Here is a 16,687-nt window from a genome sequence, read left to right as displayed (position 1 = left end):
GTGATGGGGTTGGAGGCAGGAGAAGTTGCCGGGGACCGGAGTGGTCAAGACAGGCTTTATGGAGCAGAGGGGCTTGGTCATGGGAGAAGCAGCATGAATTGGACAGAGGCAGGCAAAGAGAGAAAGGTAGAAACACCAAGGCAAGTGGGCCAGAAGCACTTCGTGGGAGTCTAGGGGCTCAGCGTGAGCTGGAATAGCAGGCGTGGGCAAGGAAGACGCAGTAGATGAGCCGGAAAAGCAAAATGGAGCAGGACCAAGCTACCTCTGAACGCTGAGCTAAAGACTTTGAACTTTATTCTGCAAGCAACAGGGAGCCTAAAAAAATGCCTTGATGCTACTTCCTTTGGGGACAGTGTATGGGATGCCCTGGGAGAGAAAAGGAACCAAAGGCAGGGAGACTAGTTTGGAAGCAATTTTAATAATACACGTTGGGAGGAGTTAAGGGCTTGAAGAGAAGGGAATGGAGAAGAAGAGAATTCTAGACACCTCGCAAAGTTCAGCTCACTATAACAGCTAACATTCTGCCAGGCTCTGCTCTCAGCACTTGTATGTGAACTGATACAATGTTTCAACAACCCCATGAGATAGGTTGTTTATTATAATATCTTATATTTTAGAGACTATATATAGGATAGGATATATTATTATGTATCATAAGTTGCTTATATAATCTATAATAGGTTAGTTGATATCTAATAGATTGTTTATATTACATATATGTTTATATATATATATATATATATATATAGAGAGAGAGAGAGAGAGAGAGAGAGTGTGGGTGTATATATATATAAAATATCAATTTTGTGAATGGGGACACAGATGTGTGAGAGGTTACGGAACCGCATACAGCTAAAGAATGAGGACAGCAGGGTCTGGACGTGAACACCCGGGAAAGGCCCTCAAGTCTGCAGGTTTAACCTTTTAACCTCTGAGCTCCACTCTTCAGGTCTCCAGTGGGGGGGAGTGAGGGCCCCACTGAGGATGAGTCAGACCTTCAGCCTGGGGACAGAGGAGATGGCGGTGCCGCTGCCGTGGACAGGGGAGATCAGTAGCAGTAGGCAGTTTGGAGGACGAGATGGTAAATTCATTAAAATAAAACAAAACAAAATAAAAAACTATTCTGCCTTTCAAAGGGGAAGGACCATTCAAGAAAGTTTTCAGATCCTGAGATGCCCGTGGGATGTGCATGCCCGCAGAGCCTGAGGGCGGATGCTATGAAGCTGGTCTCAGGGAGAGCACAGGGGCCCCCAGTCACAGGACTTTTCTTTTCTTGGCTACACCACGTAGCTTGCGGGATCTTAGTTCCCTGACCAGGGACTGAACCCGGGCCGTGGCAGTGAAAGCGTGGAGTCCTAACCACTGGAGCACCAGGGAAGTCCCCTCACAGGACTTTTCTTGTGCTGTCTGTTCATGTCTTACAGATGACAAACTCCTCTACCCTGTAAAAACAAAACCCCTGCAGTTCAATCCCGGAAACTGTCTCCAGCCTTATCGCCTTCCTTCACAGTCAGGATTCTGCAAAGGTCCTCCATGCCGGCCACCTCCGCTGTGTCCCCCTCCACCCACGTCCCAGCCATTCCCCAATGTGCCTCTGCCCTCCACACACCCTGACAAGGGTCCCTTCCCTCAGATCACAGGGACCTACCACTGTCCTAGCAGAGAGACGTGGCCGGCCCTAATCCTCGCCCATCTCCGGAACTCGGGTGCCTGAACGCTCTTGCTGGAGGCTTCCTCCCTGACCTTGGCTGCCTGGTGCCCTTCCCCCCCATCTGTCTGACTGCTCCATCCCAGAGACCCCTGCAGGCCTGCTCGCCCCACAGGAGGTCCTTCCTCAGCCTGGGCTCTCTCCTTGCACCTGCACACGCCATCTGGGCCCACGTCCACCTGGACCATCGGAAAACTGAGGACCCGACCGCTTCCAGCTCCCATAATGGATCGCCTTCGCTGTTCCCTCAGGAACCTCTCACTCCTCATGTGACATCCATCATGTGCCCCTCCCCCACCAACACCCAAGCGAAGCAGCCTGAGCTTGCTCTTCCCCCACACATGCTGCTCTCAGTCGCGCTGCGACATCCTCTAGGCAGCCCGGCCAGAAGCCCCGGCTCCCTCCTCCGAGGTCTGATGCTCGGTCCTAGAATCATCCCTCCTCAGTTCCCCGCTGCAGCTTCATCTTCAACCCTGTCACTTTTGCAGGAAATCTTTTTTTTTTTGCGGTACGCGGGCCTCTCTCACTGTTGTGGCCTCTCCCGTTGCGGAGCACAGGCTCCGGACGCGCAGGCTCAGCGGCCATGGCTCATGGGCCCAGCCGCTCTGCGGCACGTGGGAATCTTCCCGGACCGGGGCACGAACCCGTGTCCCCTGCATCGGCAGGCGGACTCCCGACCACTGCGCCACCAGGGAGGCCCTCCAACTCCATCTCTTATGTTAACTAGAGATCCGTGAAAGAGTCCAGTTGAAAGGAAGGATCTGTTTGGAAATTCCCTGGAGGTCCAGTGGTTAGGACTCTGCACCTTCACTGTTGAGGGCGTGGGTTCAATCCCTGATTGGGGAACTAAGATCCCATAAGCAGCACGGTATGGCTAAACCAAAAAAAAGGAAGAAAAAAAAGAAAGGAAGGATCTGTGGTAAACACCACAAAGCTGGAAAGACAATGATCTTGAGGAAAGGACAATTAAATTAAATAAATACACACACACACACATATATGCACACACACATATATACAATATGTAAATTATATATTTGTTTATGTAATATGTGTATATTATATATACACACATATAAAAATATATGGACCCTATAAACATATATGTATATATGTGTGTATGTGTGAATATATATGTATATATTTTTGGTGATATATCTAAATGTATGTAATATGTATATCTCAACAAATGGTGAGGAACATTCTTATAAAAGCACTTGATTTGAATATATTCATGAAGGTTCTGATTTATTTTGCTAAGTCCAGTTCCATGATCACTGGAGTGTTGGGCACATAGCAGACACCCAACAATGATATATTTAATGAATGAATTAGTGGACTGGCATGGACGCCAGGGAATGCAAACATCCCATATATCTGGCTTTAGAATGTGTTTGCTCTGTGTGTGGGGGGAGGGGTGGGGTGTGATCCGTGAGTTCAAATCCGTGCTGAGAAAAGCTGCCTGGAGGGGCTTCAGGAAGCTGTCAGCCTCCTTTTGGTCCCTGGGTCAGTTCTCTGCAACTCGCTCTGGCTTGGAATAGATCCATCTTTTTTCTGACTGCTTCTGAATACTCCAGTCTAAAGGAGGCATCTTGCTGGACCTAATCTGGTGCGTTCTTATGAATGAAAGAAAAGTAAACAGAGCAAGTCAAGCAGCCAATGAAGATAGAATGAAATGTTTTAAGTGCCTGAGCATCAAGTACGTCTTTGTGAAGAGTCAAGAACAGTAACGTGAGCAGTGGGTATCATCAGGGTTCCGGCAGGCCACCCAGCGCTCAAATCGGACGACGTAAAGCAAGCTTGATAAAGAGACTTTACAAAGGTGTGGATGGGATGTGAACACCTCGAAGGATGGTGCAGGACCCCGGGGCAAGGAACAGCTGTGAGATGCTACCACCCCAAGCCTAAGGGGCGAGGGCAATGGCTTCCAGAGCACAAAGGGGGATGCCCCATGGACAGGGCTGCTGCACGGAGCTGGGGTCTGCGGTGGGCAGTCGTGCTGCTTACGGTGCGTTGTGTTGCGTTAGGTTAGCTGCTTTGGTGCCTGGATCTCTCATTGGATGAGAGCTCCTGGAGGGCATGGGAGTTTCTCTGCTGTTTGCCCAGCACCTGGTATCTGCTCAACTCACTGAGACTCTGTGTCCCTCCTGCGTAGCACGAGGAACATCTTTTTCACTGTCTCTCTGTGAGGTTTGTATGAAGCAACTGCGGAAGTCAAAGCCCACATAAAAGTGAACTGTTCTCACCAGCTGTCTCTAAGGTCGAATGGAATACCTCCAATGGTTAAGAATCCAGAAAGTGAAAACAAGCATATGGTACAATCAGACCTAAATATTAAAGTTTAACCTGCAAATAAGCAAAACTTTAAAAACACTGTAAGGAGAATCACCAAGATGGTAACAGGGGATATTTCTGGCTGATGGGAAAGTTTTTTTTTTTTCCCCTATCGATTTTAAGATACTTTCCAAGTTTTTGAGTTTACATTGCTTTGAAATGAAAGCGTACAAAATGAACTTTCTTAAAAAGAAAAATAAAATTCACGTCTGGATAGAAGACAGCTTTTGAATACGAGTGTCTCTGGGGCGATTATTTTCAGAAATGTAAATTTTTCTGCAAATGTAATGATAAACTATTCTTTTGTATAACCCAGTTTGCCCCAGAAGCCATGAAAAGTTTACCTAGGAGTAAAAATGTATCCTTTGAATTTTCTTCCAGTTTATTTAAAAAGTTGTTTATTGAAGTATGATTAATTTACAATGTTGTGTTAGTTTCAAGTGTATAGCAAAGTGATTCAGTTATACATATATACATATATATTCTTTTTCAGATTGTTTTCCATTATCGGTTATTATAATACAAGATATTGAGTATAGTTCCCTGTGCTATACAGTAGGTCCTTGTTTACTTACTTTATATATAGTAGTGTGTATCTGTTAATCCCAAACTCTTAATTTATCTCTCCCCAGTCCCTTGTAGTTTATTTTTATTATTATTTTTCATTGCTTTGTGGACGCACAGGTTCTTCTCTGAGCACATGTATCAGTTGTAAAAAAGAAACCTTAAATCTCAAGAGATCTGAGAATGCACTGTATGATTTCTGTATAAGCCACCTACACTGGGAAGAAGTAACCGTACGAATTACGAAGTTATTCTTAGAAGTCCTATAATAACTATGATTGGTTTTGTCTGTAAACTATTATTTTTTTCTGTTTCAAAATAAAAACATGTTTGTAGTTGAAAACTTGAAAATCACAAATATGCCTAAACCAGGAAAATAAAAATCCCCAGGAAATCCCACTAATAGGAAAAAAAAGGTTAACCTTTAAAGAACATCCTTGTAGTCACTTTCCTATGTTTAAATGTCCTTCCCCCCCAATGGGATCATGTACATATTACTCTGTATGCGATTTTTTCTCATTTATTAATATATTTGTGAAAATTTTAACATAAGCATCATTTTAAAGAGGTGTAGAGATTCTCGGATGTATCAGCTCTATTTACAATACCCTATTGGTAGACATTCTGATGAGTTCCATGGTTTAATGCTATAACGAATTCTATGTGAAACAGCCTTAGAGATAAACATTTGCACACAGGCGTGGTAGTTTCTAATTCTTGGAAGTAGATTGCTTTGTCAGAGGGCATTCAAAATGTTAAAGTTTTTGACACACACTGCCAACCCGTTACCCAGAAGAGTTGTACCAGTTCATGCTCTTGCCAGAACGGTATAAGAGCCCTGGAAACATTATATTTTCTTAGGACATGTGCCTGACCGTATTCTTTAAGGCTCACAGAGGAAGGGCGGGGGGAAGAGACTCCCATTTGTAAGACGACAATCCTCTTGCACCCAGGAGGTCCTGTGACCAGCGTGATTTACAGAGGCAGGCTTCTGCACTCACAGCTACCCTGGGAGTGAAAGAATTTATCTTGGTGAGAAGGAAAGAAGCCACAGTGTGTTTTTAGGAAGAGGCCCAAGGTAATTCAGGTCCACTTCGGGTCTGACCATTTCCTTGTTGATGCTGAGCTCTGAACCATTGGCAGGATTCTTTTTTTAAAGTGGTTATTTCCCTCCCAGGCTGATTCTGTTTGCACCTCTCTGCCTGGCAAACTACCCTCCACCCCAAAACATGTGATAACAAGATATTCAACTTTTTTTTGGGGGGGGGAGGCTACTGTTTAACAGAAACTGAAGTTAATCGCTCTTTACAACCTGTGTTTATTCAGATAATTAGGCTGGTTGCTCTTAAGAGACTTTCTTGGCAGTGGGAATCCCTGGCACCTTGATCTTTGGCTGAAAAGTCCAGGCCTGCCCACACTTGGCCTTGGGGTGGCCTTAGCCCAGCCTTTGACGTCCATTGTGTCGTTTTTCTCATTCACTTCTTAAGGAAATAGAGTCCCTGGAGCCCACACAGAAAATGCAGCTGCAGCAGGAAATGACGTCCCATAGTGGAGGCCCAGCGAAGGGAACTTTCTGGAGGCCTGCTTTCCTAAGTTCACGCCCGGGTCTGTGGGAAGGTTCTGTGTTAGGATGCTGCTTCACTGGTGTTTCTCTGGAACCAACGCTGATCACTTCCATACCTTTCTTTCAGTTTCTCTTCCACTAGAGGAGCTGTAAGTTTTCGGGTTTTTTTTTTTTTTTTTTTCAAATTTTTTGGCCATGCCATACGGCATGTGGGATCTTGGTTCTCCGACCAGGGATTGAACCCACACCCCCTGCATTGGAAGCATGGGGAGTCTTAACCACTGGGCCTCCAGGGAAGTCCCAAAAAGAGCCATAAGTGCTGAGGGGTCTGACTTGCTTTAAGATCTTTCAGAAATTTTGGGTCACCACCCTCAAGAAGAGACACCAGATCTACCTGTGTTTGAACCTGTGTGACGGTAAAATGTCACTTTTTGACAGCTGTGACGGTGAGTCAGCCTTTGTAGTAGTTTATAGGGCCGTGGTAATGAGTACCACAAACTGGGTGGCTTAAACAACAGAATTTTGTTTCCTCTTGGTTCTGGAGGCCGGAAGTCCAAGATGTCAGGAGGGTTGGCTCCTTCTGAGGTTTCTCTCCTTAGCTTGCAAATGGCTGACCTCTCCCTGCGTCCTCACATGGTCTTCCCTCTGTGTGTGTCCGTGTCCTGATCTCCCCTTCTTATAAGCAGTCACGTTGGATTAAGGCCCTCCCATATGACCGCGGTTTAACTTAGTCACCTCTTTAAAGGCCCCATCTTCCCAGACAGTCACAATTCTGAGGTACTGGAGGTTAGGATGTCAACACGGGAAATTTACGAGGACACAGTTCAGCCCGTAGCAGCCTTCAAGATGGCCCCCAATGGTCTCAACCTCCTGGAATTCACACCCTTGTGTAGCCTCCTCCCTCAAAGAATCAGCTGGTCTGTGAGACCCATAGAGTTGGGTGGAGGTGACGGTGTGTGGCTTCCATTTGCTCTTCTGCATCTTGGGCTTTGGGAGAAGCCAGCTGTCATGTCTCAAGGACACTCGAGACCTATGTGGGGAGAACCAAGGTCTCCCACCAACAACCTGCACCAACTTGCCCGCCATATGAGTGAGTCACCTTGGAAGTCCAGCCCTCAGATGACTGCAGCCCAAGCCGACATGCCAGCTGCAACCATGAGACACCATGAGGCCCTAAGCAAGAACTTCCCAACTAGGGTACCCCAGAATCCCTGCCCCACAGAAACGGTGTGGTAATAAATGTTCATTTTTGTTTTAAGCCATTAAATTTGGGAATATTTCATTACTCTGCAATAGAAAACAAATACAGTAGATGCAAACTATTACATTTAGAATGGGTAAACAACAAGGTCCTACTGTATAGTACACAAAAGTATATTCTGTGATCAACCATAATGGAAAAGAATATAAAAAAGAGGGGTTTCCCTGGTGGCGCAGTGGTTGAGAGTCCGCCTGCCGATGCAGGGGACACGGGTTCGTGCCCCGGTCAGGGAGGATCCCACATGCTGCGGAGCGGCTGGGCCCGTGAGCCATGGCCGCTGAGCCTGCGCGTCCGGAGTCTGTGCTCCGCAACGGGAGAGGCCACAACAGTGAGAGGCCTGCGTACCGCAAAAAAAAAAAAAAGAATATAAAAAAGAATGTCTACATGTGTATAACTGAGTCACTTTGCTGTACAGCAGAGACTGGCACAACATTGTAAATCAACTATACTTCAATTTAAAAAAATTAAAAAAAAAGAAAACAAATACACATTGCTGGGGAAAGAAAATCCTAAAACTACAGAAGTAGCTTTGGGACTGGGAAGTGGGCATAGTTGGGAGGACCTTGAGGAGATGGTTAAAGTCCAAGGGCCTTGAAGACAAGCCCAGCATCAGTAACCTTTGCGTCCTGAGCCAAGCGCATCTTCAAGGCAGAGCTTCCCAACTTCAACAGTGAATGCAGGGACTTCCCTGGTGGCGCAGTGGATAAGAATCCACCTGCCAATGCAGGGGACACGGGTTCGAGTCCTGGTCCGGGAAGATCGCACATGCCGCGGAGCAACTAAGCCCGTGCGCCACAACTACTGAGCCTGTGCTCTAGAGCCCGCGAGCCACAACTACTGAGCCCACGTGCCACAACTACTGAAGCCTGTGCACCTAGAGCCCATGCTCCACAACAAGAGAAGCCACCACAAAAAGAAGCACATGCCCTGCAACGAAGAGTAGCCCCCCACTGGCCGCAACTAGAGAAAGCCTGCATGCAGCAACGAAGACCCAACGCAGCCAAAAATAAATAAATTATAAAAAAAACAAAACCAGCGAATGCACACAGGTACACTGAATGCATCTCCTCAGGCCTCCAGGCTTCCCTTGGACTCCTGATTTGGGGTATGGGCAGTGCCTCCCTTTACCCCTCTGTGCCATGCAAATATAATTTTCTGTGTGTGATGACGTGGGAAGACTGGGAAGCCCTGTTCAAGACCAGGGTGTGGTGTGTGACCAGCGCCTCACCGTGGCTGCGCCTGCCCTGATACATTCCAGATGGGACCAGCTTAGAGTATCACCCATAGAGCATGAAGACTCTGTCCGCCCTCCTCCCAGCCCAGACCCGGAGGGCTTGCCGAGGACAGCATGAGTCCCCTCATATCCTTGGGGATGTCCAGCAGAAGCTTGGGTCCCGCTATGGGAGGTACTGACGGCCAGGCCTTGGGCAGCCCTGAGGATGCTTGTGGGAACGTGATGCCGTCACACCATGATTTGGGGACCACATGTACCTGCCCGACTCCCACCAGGGGCGTCCCCCTCTCCACCACCACTCAACCCATTCCCTTTGAACTTATCCTACGTATGAAGTACACAGACGCAACCAGCCCTATATAGCAAACCCGGACTACTAGTTCAGAAAAATATATACCGTGGCATGGGAAACTTCCAGCAGAAAAAAATGTATAAAGGGTTCATATCTTTACTCTGTCTTGAGCTCATAAAAATTAATGGAAAAAATAAAGATCTCAACAACCACAAAAGGACAAAGGCTAGAGATACAGTGTGTGCAAAGCACAAATACAATAACCACAAACACAAGGGGAAAGGTTCAAGGTCATTCATAAACAAAGAAAAGCAAATAAAATATATACAGAAAGGCCACTATATACCTATTAACTTGGAAACATGAAGAAAAATCACACAGAATGCTGCAAAAAATTGCAGGGAAACCCACAGTTCTACGTCGCTGCTTATGCACATAAACTGGTACGAAAAGGTTTCGGAAAGACCTCTGGTGGTACATGGGAAGAACTGTAAACATGCCCATGCCCTCCTTTGGAATAAAACTTCTGGGAATTTATCCCAAGGAAATAAACCAGAGGAAAGAAAAAGCTACAAGCACAGGTTCCTTACACATTGTTTATGATATTTAAAAATCAGAAACAATGAAATAGGGACTTCCCTGGTGGTGCAGTGGTTAAGAGTCTGCCTGCCAATGCAGGGGACACGGGTTCGAGCCCTGGTCAGGGAAGATCCCACATGCCGCGGAGCAACTAAGCCCGAGCGCCACAACTACTGAGCCTGCGCTCTAGAGCCCGTGCTCCGCAACAAGAGAAGCCACCGCAACGAGAAGCCCTCACACCCCAATGAAGAGTAGCCCCTGTTCTCCGCAACTAGAGAAAGCCCTCACGTAGCAACGAAGACCCAATGCAGCCAAAAAATAAATAAATTAATTAAAAAAAAAAGCAATGAAACAGCCACCAGGGAATGGGTAAGTAAAGTATATATTGTATCCCTTTAACAAGAGAGTGATTGACTTTGTCAGGAATTCACTGGTCATGCGGAAAACCACCCGTGACATAAAGTGAAATTTCAAAGCAGAATTCAAATGTATCTACTTCAGAATTGCCATTATGTAAAAGTTGTTCTCTGCTCATCACACACCAGGACTTGGAAGAGATCCTGAAAAGAAAAATCTTTTCATTTGATGGGAAAAATCTGTGGCTGAATCTTTCTCTTATTTCTGTTCAATACAACGACGGTGCTTGTGCAGAGCAGCAATCATCACGACAATTATCTTTTAGAAGAAGTGGAAACGCTCTCGCTGGGTATCTGCGTGCTGACGCCCCGCTCCGCCCTGCTTTCTGACCGAGTATGCGGGGCTGCCCTGGGTACCCAGACCCTGAGCTTGTGGGGCTGCACCAGACTGTAGCTTATATGCAAGAGGAAAAGCACACACATCCCCTTTCAGAGGCCCAAGGTGAGACCCGACCACTTGGCCTTTAGGCAACCATCCTCCCAAGTTCATCCCAGGTTCCGGGGTTAAAAATAAACAGCCCTTTCTCCTTCTTCGAAGCACTGAGGCCCAGCTGCAGTAATAACTTAGAACTGAGAGCAGAGATCACACACCGGTGGCCCATGGACCGGATGTGGCCCGTAGGCATGTTTTGTTTGGCTTGCACGGTGTTTTAAAAGTTGGAAAATTTCACATTAAAAAAAAAATTCAGATTCCCAGCATCTCATGAGAGGTTGGAAGCTGTGACAACACCAGGCCCACATTCCAGGCCGGCAACCATCCACCCGCCGGAGGCCAGTGTGGGTGCCTCACTTAGGAAGGGGGGCTCTGACTCATTCACAGGGCTCGAGAGTCACACGGGCACCTGCTCTGTGCCAGGCTCTGCTCTGCTTGCTGGGAATTCCACAGGAAAAAAGAGGCATATCCTCTGCAGTGCTGGCCTTCTCCAGGTGAGAGAGACCATATGCACATAAGTGACTATTTCCATGTTATGAAGACAATCAAATGGGGACAGCTCGAGTGGGATGACAGGGACAAGGTGCCGTGCTGGCAGGCTGCCTCGGAGAACCTCTCTGAAATGACATCTGAGTTGATTCCCGAATGACGAGACGGAGCTGGCCATGCAAAGACGTGGGGTGAGATTCCAGGCCAAAGGAAGAGCATGTGCAAAGGCCCTGGGGTATGAAGGAGTGTGGAGTGCTCCAGAGGTAGTGAAGGAAGGAGAGAGAGAGGCGCACCACAGCTGGGAGACTGGGTTTATTCTACAGTAGACAGAGTGAAGGGCTTTAAGTGGGGTGGGGGGATGTGATCTGATTTGATTTAAATAAAATCCCTCTGACTGCTAAGTGAAGAAGGGGCTAAGGGAGGGTGTGGAATCAAGAAGCGAGGCCGGAGACCAGTCAAGAGGCAGCCCAGATGGTCCAGGTGAGAGAAGCCCTGAGTGGGCTGGGAGCAAACAGTCTGGATACTGGGTACGGGGAGAGCCCACAGGACTTGCAGACGCAGTGGATGGGAGACAGGGGGTCAAAAGAGGGTGCTTTTTAAAGTGGGTGATATTAAAGTGTGTTTATATCAGAGGGAAAACTGATGATTTTTGTGGGGCGAACACGCCAAATTCAGTTTAAAACCCTTACGTACAGCTTACCTGGGCCAAGGAGTGGAGTATTTCTTAGCATTCAGTTAGATCAAGAAACTTCACCAGCACAGGCAGCCAGGGGTTCATATTTCTGCACACATGCACGGTTCTGCCCTTAAGTGCTAACCCGAAAGGTGAAACCAGAGGCGTCCACGTAAGGCTGTGGGACAAGATGAACGGGGACCCGAGACAGTGAGGTGAAGGGCACACGAGATGGTGAGATGAAGGGGGACCCGAGACAGTGAGCTGAAGGGGGACCCGCAAGGACCCTTTCCCTTTCCCTTGGACCCCTTCGCACTGCAGAGCCTAGGGCCGGAGGATCCTTGGCATTTGGGTGGTGGTTCATGAATGCAGGGAAGAGCTTGACCCTCACCCTCACGGGCACTCAAGGGGCCATGGGCAGAAGCACGCAACTGCGAGGGGAGGGTGGGAAGGGGGAGAGGGATGGGCAGGCTGCTTATTTATTTATTTTTTTGCGGTACGCGGGCCTCTCACTGCCGTGGCCTCTCCCGCTGCGGAGCGCAGGCTCCGGACACGCAGGCTCAGCGGCCATGGCTCACGGGCCCAGCCGCTCCGCGGCATGTGGGATCTTCCCGGACCGCGGCACGAACCCGCGTCCCCTGCATCGGCAGGCGGACTCTCAACCACTGCGCCACCAGGGAAGCCCTGGCAGGCTGTTTTTGCCATGTGACTTGGCCAGGGCTCAGGGTTTAATAACTGAACAGCCAAGCAAGGGGCACAGTCTCCCATTCACAGACCTTTCCTGAGTCAACAGGGCTTATTCACAGCTGACCTGAGGATTCTCTGAACTCTCTATGGAAACCTGTCTTTTAACCACGGGGTCTGCTAACGTTTTCTTTGGCTGATGACTTTTCCCTGTAAACCCAACTCCCATCCAACCTCCCAGGAACCTAAGGCAGTGACGTACGGAACGTCAGTCATTCAGCCTGCACACAGATCTACCTACCTGGCTGACCAACTTCTGCTCAAAAGAACTCCTAAGATAGATGTTACTTATTGCTGTCTCCCAAAACACACATGGCTAAGCTAGACTCAGTGAGCCCGAGAAATGGGATGTCCCACACTGATATTAAGAAGTGGAGTCGCTTTCTGTCGAAAGAGATCAGATCACCAAGGGTGCCTTGTCCAGCTAAGCAAACCAGATGATACAGGGAGCCCCTGCAGGATGTTCAGGAGGGCAGATTTGCCTTTTAGAAGGTAGCTCTGGCCACCCAGGGGAGAAAGCCATGCCTAAGGACAGGGGGACTCCTGCGATGACCAGGCAATGGTCCTTTGACCTAACGCAGCAGCAGGAACAAGGGAAAAGGGGGTGGAGACATTGTGAACACGGGGAGATGTTATATGGGAGGGAGAATGGAGTTTCCAAACTCACAAGTCACTTGCTGGAGCATCGGGCACTACGCACAGACAGCAGGAGCCACCCTCACGAGGGTCTCTCTGCCCACGTGGCAGGCAAGCCTGTTAAGACGGGAGCTAATTAAGAGCGGCTGGATGCCCACTTCGGCCTGCTTCTGCTGTCTGCCTCGGCTGTCCTTCAGACGACCTTCTACCTTCCCTGAACGCTGGGCGAGGGGCGTCGGAGACACGTGTGACACGTGTTCCTTGTGAATTGCTTTTTGGTGCCTGTGTAGCTAGGTCACTTTACATTCTTCTTTTTTTTTTTTTTCCAAGATATTAGTTATGTATAAACTTCTTTTTTAAATTAATGTTTAATTTCACATGTGATCCAGGAATCGATTGCAGCAATTTAACACATTAAGGAGCTCATTTCAGGTTTGATGAATAAAGTGCAACTTCTTGGGCCGTTTCACAATTGGTCTGTTCTCTCTGGTAACACGGCGGGTGGAGCTGAGGCCGTTTCACCACCACAGATTGGGGCGTGTGATGGTTAATTTATGTGTCATTTTGCCTAGGCTACAGTGCCCAGTGGTTTGGTCAGACACCAGTCTAGACGTTATTGGGAAGGTATTTTTAAGATATGACTAACATTAGACATAGAAAATAAACTTATGGTTACTAAAGGGGAAAGGGGGGGAGGGATAAATTAGGAGCTTGCGATGAACAGATACACACTACTATATATAAAATAGACAAACATCAAAGACCTAATGTATAGCACAGGGAACTATTCAATATCTTGTAATAACCTATAATGGAAAAGAATTTGAAAAAGAATACACACACACACACATATATACATGTATAACTGAATCACTTTGCTGTACACCTGAAACACTGTAAATCAACTATACTTCAATTTAAAAAAAAAGATATGACTAACAGTCAATCAGCAGACTTTGAGTAACGCAGATCACCCTCCATAACGTGGGTGGACCTCAACGAATCCATGGAAGGCCTTAAGAGCAAAGACTGGGGTCATCTGAAAAGGGAGTTCTTCTCCAGGCCGCAACATAGAACTTCTGCCAGGGTTTCCAGCCTGCTGTCCTGTGGAATTCAAACTCAAGACTGAACATCAACTCTTACCTGAGTTTTCAGACTGCCAGCCTGCCCTGCAGGTTTCAAACTTGCCAACCTCCACAAATGTGTGAGCCAATTCTTTAAAATCAGTCTATCTATCTATCTATCTATTATCTATCAATCTACCTAGCATCTATCTATCTGTCAATTATCTATCAATCTACCTATCATCTACCTATCTATCTGTCTATCCACCTATCTCCTATTGGTTCCATTTCTCTGGAGAACCCTAATAATAATAGAGGGTGACTTTGAAGGGTGGAGCTCTCAGGTGTGTCGGGCCATCATCTTAGCTCCAAACTGCGGACTTCTAAGAATGACTCACTGAGCTCTTCTCCACCCTGAACATAGCCTCAGGGCCTTAGCATGGGCTCTTCTCCCCGCCTGGACGCCGTCCCCAGGACCTGCAGGCTCTGACCCTCCGAGTCTCTGCTCAGCACACCCATCAGTCCACAGCACTGTGCCCCCCTGTAGCATCCTCCGTGTGCTCTCCGGCCTTCCCTCCCTCCCTCCCTCATGTGCTTTTCCCTTTAATGCTTATGTGCACCGGAAGTGCGACACATTAGCTCATTTATGATCTGCTTTCTCACTGCCTCCTCATCCACTGCTGGAAGGTCAGCTCCAGGGAGACTCTGTGCTGGCCGCTGATGACTCCCCCATGCTTACAACAGGCCCTGCATACAGCAGGTGCTCAGTAAACACTCGGTGTAGACTAACTGAACAACAGACGGATTCCAGAATGTGGGGCAGAGGGAGACAGGACCCTGGGGGGTGGTTCCCCCCTGCCCTTGACTTTCCCTCTAGTCCAGGTACCAGCCAGCGCGTGGCCTCCTTCCTTAGGGACCGGAGCCCTAACCTCCTCCGACAGCACCCTGACAACAGCCACATAAAGACACATACCAAAGGGGGGGAGCCACGTGGCTTCCGAGGAGCAGACGTCCCTCTCCTGGGTCTTCCTGCCATAGGTCGCTGAGTAGATGTTGAGAAACTTGGACTCGTGGCAGTGCAGTTTCAGCTCGTGGTCTTCACACACAGTTTTGTTTTTTAATTCATCTGAAGCAGAAACAAAAACAGGTGGCACCATCAGCTTCCTCAGAAGGAATCAGAAAGCACTGCCCGTGCCCCGGCCAGGTCCCATCCCCCAGGGGGCTGCACCCCAGGAAGGGGAAAGTCGGGATGGTTCTGCCTGCCATGGGCTCTCTGACCCTGCAAAATCCTCTGCAGGAAGAGGGTCAACAAGTGCAAAGACCCAGGAATTACCCTAAGGACCAAACGGAGGAGGAGAGATGCCAGGGTGAAGACAGCAGGGCTCCCTGGGCCAGGTCCTGGGCCAGGCCATAAAGGGAGTTTCTCTCTCTCCCCACTTGAGGTCCCACGTTCCTTAATCGAAGGGAGCCTCTTCTCAAATGCCATACTGGGACTCACACAGGTAAATACCAGGGATTACCTGATGGAAGATTAAGTTCAGGAGAGAGTCCAGCTAAACAGCACCACCCAACTTCGTAACGTTCTAGTATTCCGTTCGTGTATTTACAAAGAGAAAGAGAAATGATAGGAAAGTAAATTATGTCCTTGTCTAGGCAAGGAAAAAAAGCAAGGCACGGTGTCTGTGAAGGATCGCTCTTTGAAACAACAAGGTCCTACTGTAGAGCACAGGGAACTATATTCAATCTCATGTAATAAACCAGAATGCAAAAGAATATGAAAAAGAATATTGAAAAGAAAAAAGAATCCCTCTTCGAAGAGGTGTGAAGAGTTGGCCCCAAGTCTGGTGATCCAGGAACAACGAGCCCTTGTGCTGGCGTGGGTCCTAGGAGAGGACGATTCCAGCTTATAGTCTGTTCCAAAGAATTCAGGAAAAGTTTATGTTTATTCCGTGCACCACAGTGACACTTCCCTTTGCAACGTCATACAGAGTTGACATTATACATGCGCCCTGGAGAAGATATAGTTCGTTGGTTTTTTTTAAAAGAGTGTCCCAAAAACCATTCAATTGACTAAAATGTTTTACTAATGATTTGATTTTTTAAAGTAATAATAGTTAACACTGCAGACACAATAGACTGCCTAACGTATGATTCTAGTTCTGTGAGCTATCCAGAAAAGGCAAACCTCTAGAGACAGAATGAAGATTAGGGGTCTTCTGAGGCTGAGAGCTGGGGACACGAAGTGACAATGGCAAATGGACACAAGGAAATAGTTTCAGATGATGGAAATATTCTATTGCTGGACTGTTGCGGCTGCACAACTCAGTACGTCTACTAAAAATCATTGAATTGTACAGTTAAAATGGGTGAATGTTTTGCTATGTAAATTACACCTCAACAAAGACATTTTAAAAATAACAATAGCTGATGTTTACACCTTCTCTGAACTTAGGCCTTGTTCTGGGATCTTTAAATGTGTAATGAATTTACTACTCAAAGCAGCCCTTCCGTGAGCCCCCTCTTTACATCCTTTGCATGTTGTGTTTCAGATCTTTAGAAATCACTTGTAGGAGTGATTCATAGATACTGGATGCTAACTTTTGAACTTTGGTCTCTTACATGTGATAAATGTCTTTTCCTAGCCTCCCACTTATTTTACACCTTGCAAGATAAAAGCAAAGCAAAACATAGAGGGG

At 47.5% G+C, this 16,687-nt stretch overlaps 1 protein-coding gene across 2 annotated transcripts in view; it reads right to left on the bottom strand.

The window, feature by feature from the left end:
- EVA1C (eva-1 homolog C) overlaps positions 1–16,687 on the bottom strand; it is an 84,609-nt gene that overhangs the window by 21,257 nt on the left and 46,665 nt on the right. For both annotated transcript variants that reach the window (XM_079921903.1, XM_079921904.1), the window contains exon 4: positions 14,965–15,117. In XM_079921903.1, coding sequence (XP_079778029.1) covers positions 14,965–15,117 — 153 coding nt within the window. The remainder of the gene's footprint in view (positions 1–14,964; positions 15,118–16,687) is intronic.

This window comes from Stenella coeruleoalba, assembly GCF_951394435.1.
Source record: "Stenella coeruleoalba genome assembly, chromosome: 5".
In the NCBI taxonomy this organism is placed as follows: domain Eukaryota; kingdom Metazoa; phylum Chordata; class Mammalia; order Artiodactyla; family Delphinidae; genus Stenella; species Stenella coeruleoalba.
This window is presented reverse-complemented; position numbering and strand designations above follow the sequence as displayed.